The sequence below is a fragment of the Coffea arabica genome, chromosome 9e, assembly GCF_036785885.1.
Source record: "Coffea arabica cultivar ET-39 chromosome 9e, Coffea Arabica ET-39 HiFi, whole genome shotgun sequence".
In the NCBI taxonomy this organism is placed as follows: Eukaryota; Viridiplantae; Streptophyta; class Magnoliopsida; order Gentianales; family Rubiaceae; genus Coffea; species Coffea arabica.
In genome coordinates this window covers 3,442,165-3,446,912 of record NC_092327.1, presented here as the reverse complement: position 1 = coordinate 3,446,912, position 4,748 = coordinate 3,442,165, and the positions used below count along the sequence as shown (strand labels likewise).

At 56.0% G+C, this 4,748-nt stretch overlaps 1 protein-coding gene across 1 annotated transcript; it reads right to left on the bottom strand.

Moving 5' to 3' along the window:
* Positions 1–2,155: 2,155 nt before the first annotated feature.
* Positions 2,156–3,892, bottom strand: LOC140014559 (uncharacterized). Its single transcript, XM_072065610.1, has 2 exons — positions 3,071–3,892; positions 2,156–2,674 (listed from the first exon to the last, which is right to left on the bottom strand). The coding sequence occupies exons 1-2, from the start codon at positions 3,890–3,892 to the stop codon at positions 2,156–2,158; spliced, it is 1,341 nt and encodes a 446-aa protein (XP_071921711.1).
* Between the last annotated feature and the right edge of the window lie 856 nt (positions 3,893–4,748).

Genomic DNA, 4,748 nt, shown 5'->3' with positions numbered 1-4,748 from the left:
GAGGCCTCCCAGTCTCAGTCCCCCTCCAAGCAGGTCGCCGGCAAAAAGAAGACGATGGGGCAGAAAAGGGGTCGAGAGGACGAGCCTGCCCAGCCCAGCGAGAAGCCGACGCAGGCCACAGCGCAGCGCCCTCTCCAGCTGACGTCGGGGGGCCCTGTCCACTTGGGGGTTGGCTCTGCGGAGAAAAGCACTCGCGGGAGAGCGCTCCTCCGAGCTTGTGGCACTTCCGCCACGTGCCCCCGTGAAGCTGGGACAGGCCCCCACCATGCACAACCCCCGTCGTTTCTGCCCGTCCTGGGAGCTCTCCCTCAATGACCGAGTCCAGTTCCCCGAGGTGGCTCGCGAGTGGGTTGCGGGATCAGTCCTTCCACGTGACAGAAAGTGGATGGAACTGGCAAGCCCGTCCGAGCTCCAGGACGTGTGCTGCACCGCCCAGGCCCAAGTAAGCCCCTTTTCCGCTTACGCCCCTTGGGTTTATGTTCTTTCCCTTGACGAAATGCTAATGTTTACTTTCCTCTCCCTAGGCCCATGCCGCGCGATGCCGCCCTGGTGACCCGCTTCTCCGAACTGTCTCCCGACTTGGAGAAATTACAAAAGAAGAATCGGGAAGTCGAGCAGAAACTTGCCCAGGCCCTTAAGGAGGCAGGCTCCCTTAAGTCCAAACTGGGCAAGGCTGAGAAGGGGCTGGAGGAGGCCCAAGTCCAACTCGCCGCCACCCGGTCCGAGCTGGACCAGGAGAAGAAGGGCGTAGAGAAGTTGAGGGATGACCACGCCATTGAGCTCTCCGGCACCGTCAGCCGGGAGCGCAAGAAGGCTGTTCGGGATTTCATCTCCTCCGAACGATTTGCTGAGGACGTGGCCCTCCTCAACCAGCCCATCTTCCAGATCGGCGCCACGCGGGCCCTGAACCAGGTGAAGAGCCTCAACCCACCTGGCTTCAACTTGGCTGACTTCAAAGACTACAACCCCGCAGCCGAGGGGAAGCAGGACTGGCTCTTCGACGGGTACTGCAAAGGGCATGCCCTGAAGGACCTGGTGGGCAAGAGCGATGTGGGGACCGAGCTGGCGGAGCTTCCCCTGGAGGAGGAGGAGACTCCTGGCAGGGCTTCCGGGAAGGAGCCAGTGGCTTAGGGCAGCGGTCACTCCAGAAACCCTTTCCATCCTCTTATAAGGATGTGACCCTGCCCTGCAGTTCCTCCACAGATCCTTTTTAACAGTGTTCTCCACACGCCCCCTCAACATGCTTAAGGTGTACTTTCAGCTCCCACCTCAAGCAGGTCGCTAGCAAGAAGAAGCCATTGCTAGGTTTTCCTTTCCTTGTATAGTTCGGTAGGATTTGTAATATATAGGGTCTGAATGCATATATGAGATGAAGTTTAAATGAAACCATCTGATTTGTCTTTCAATTCCCTTGTTAGCGGTGAACTCTAGTAACCAAAAAGGAACACCGACCTCCCGGGTCGAGCACCAAATAGATCCACCCAGGCGGCGTGCCGACCTCTTGGGTCGAGCATCTATCGCCCTTTAAGCTAACGGCTTGGCAGTTGAATTCCGAATGACCGGAGTGAAGCGCCGACCTCCCGGGCCGAACACAAAACATCTAGGCTACAAGCTACGCCGACCTCTAGGGTCGAACGTCAAACCTGATCTACTGAAGCGGCGAGCCGGCCTCTTGGGTCGAGCATCGAGCCCTAAGATTTTTGAGCTGCGCCGACCTCTTGGGTCGAGCAGCGAAATTTTAAAGGCAGTCCTGCCGATCTCTTGGGCAGAGAGTCAGATTATAAGGGTTTATGCCCTGCCGACCTCTTGGGTCGAGCATCAATTTTCAGACTTTGAGGGCTTTTCGTCGATTCATTATTCCGATTTGTCGCCTAGCCACCGACCTCCCGGGTCGAGCGTCAAAATCCTGAAGATAGTCATGCCGACCTCTTGGGTCGAACCCCAACTTTAAAGGCAGTCAGTTCATTATCTCCATCAATTCATTATCACCCCCGAGCCCCCCACTAGGACACTTAGGATTATTTGAGTGTGCTAGTGCAGAAGTGAGAAGTTTAATAATAACGAGAAGGGACTTAAAACTTGGAAAGCCAACATTTATTCAATGATGAACTTGTACGAGGATTCCAAAAAATACAGTAAAATACCCTGGACTAGCTTATCCTACGAACAACCGCAAATTTGAGAAGTGCCAAGTGCGGGGTATCTCTGCTCCGTCTAATCTCGCAAGCCTACAGTACCCAGCCCGGCTTGTCTCTAAAACCTTATATGGCCCCTCCCAGTTCGGGTCAAGCTTGTTGGAGTTATGAGCTCGGCTGACTGAGTTCTTTCTTAGGACGAGATCTCCTGGCTGGTACTGCGTACTCCTCACCCTTGCGTTGTGGTAGCGGGTGAGCTGGCTTTTATACTTAGCCATTCGTATCACCGCTTCCTCACGCTTGGCCTCCAGCAGGTCCAAGTTGCACTTCAGCTCCTCCTCATTGGCTGTCGCAACGAAGTTTTGTATCCGAGGCGAGGGGAGACCGATCTCCGTGGGCACCACCGCCTCCGTCCCATAGGTCAGGGAAAACGAAGTCTCTTGGGTGGCTGTCCTCGGCGTAGTGCGGTAAGCCCAGAGGACGCTAGGGAGTTCATCTAGCCAGTTAGACTGGGCTAGTTCCAACCTAGTCTTGAGCCCCTGCAGAATGGTTCGGTTAACATTTTCCACCTGACCGTTGGCCTGGGGGTGCCCGACCGAGGTGAAATGTTGGCTGATCCCGAGCTCAGCGCACCAGCTTTAGAAGGGATTTTCAGCAAACTGTCGCCCGTTATCGGATATCAAGACATGCGGAATCCCGAAGCGGCAGACTATGTTCTTCCAGAAAAACTTCTGAATCGTCCTTCCGGAGATCGAGGCCAGGGGTTCGGCCTCCATCCACTTTGTGAAGTAGTCGATGGCCACCGCGAGGTGTTCGTACCTTCCAGGAGCTCGGGGGAATGGACCCAAGAGGTCAATCCCCCACTGGGCAAAGGGCTAAGGACTATGGATGGGGACTATCTCTTGAGTGGGTTGATGGCGCAGCGGGGCGTGCACCTGGCAAGCTCGGCATTTCTGCACAAGGGCTGCGGTATCCCGAAACACCGAGGGCCAGTAGTAGCCTAGGAGTAAGCATTTTTTGGCCAACACTCGGGACCCTACGTGTGCCGCACACAGGCCTTCGTGCACTTCTCGGAGGACATAGTCGCCCTCATCGGGGGTTACGCACTTTAGCCAGGGAGACAAATACGACATCCGGTAGAGGGTGTTCCCAGCGTAGGCGTATTTAGCAGCTCGGAGTTGGAGTCGGCGAGCCTCGATTTTATCCTTGGGGAGGACACCCGAGCTGAGGAAGTCCAGAAGAGGAGTCATCCAAGTGGCCGGGCTGTCTATGGCCAAAACCCGTACCGGGTCAATGTTTTTTTGTTTGACCACCTCCACCAAAACTTCCTTGCTCAGATGGGCGAACGAGGAGGACGCCAGCTTTGATAGGGCGTCCACCCGCTTGTTCTGTGACCTTGGCACCCGCTCAATCTCGAAGATGTCGAACAGTTTTATCGCCTCCTGCGCTTTGGCCAAATACTTCTTCATGACATCCTCCTTGGCCTCGTACTCCCCGCGGACTTGGTAAACTACAAGCTGAGAGTCACTCCGGACCCTGATCGCGGTTATTCCCATCTGGTGGGCTATCCGCAATCCCGTCAATAGGGCCTCGTACTCAGCCTCGTTGTTGGATGCCGGGAAGTCAAACCTAAGTGCGTAGGTCAGCTCCTCTCCAGTGGGCGAGGTGAGTAGCAGGCCGGTTCCGCTTCCTTCCTTACTTGAAGCCCCGTCAACAAATAGTACCCACGGCTCTTCCGGTCGCGCCGCCTCGGGCATAGAGCTCGGCCCAGACACGGCCAAACTGGTTCCCTCGGCGAGAAAGTCTGCTAGGGCCTGGGCTTTGATAGAGGTGCGAGGCTGTTAGCCGATGTCGTGCTCGGCTAGTTCGACGGCCCATTTGGTCATTCTGCCCGAGACTTCAGGTTTCGTGAGTATCTGCCGCAAGGATTGGTCCGTCAGGATAGTGATGCTGTGGGCCTGGAAGTAAGGTCGGAGCTTCCGGGCGGCGTGCACCAAAGCGAGGACCAACTTTTCCGCCGGCGTGTACCGCGTCTCCGGCCTTTGTAAGACTCGGCTAACGTAGTATATCGGCCTTCGAGCCCCCTTATCCTCCCGCACCAAAACCGCGCTAACGGCCTCGTTGCAAGCAGACAGGTATAGGAACAGGGTCTCCCCCTGTTCCGGGCGGTCAAAGCAGGCAACTCAGCCAGGTACGCTTTCAGATCGGTGAACGCTTTCTGGCATTCCTCTGTCCATTGAAAGTCCTTTGGCGCTTTCAGGATCCGGAAGAAGGGTAGCCCCCTCACCGCGGAGCGTGAGAGGAATCTATTCAGGGCGGCCATCCTCCCCCCGAGCCGTTGGACCTCCTTGACGCTCTTCGGGGAGGCCATGTCCATGATGGCCTGGAGCTTGTCCAGATTGGCCCGGATCCCTTCTCGGGAGACCAGGAAGCCCAGGAACTTTTTCGATCTAACCCCGAAAATACACTTCTTTGGGTTCAGCCGCATCCGATTTTCCCGCAGAATGTTCAAGATTTACCTCAGGTCGGGAACGAGCTGCTGATCAGTTCGGCTCTTGACGATCATATCGTCAACGTAGACCTCCATACTCCTGTCGATCTGATTCTGGAACA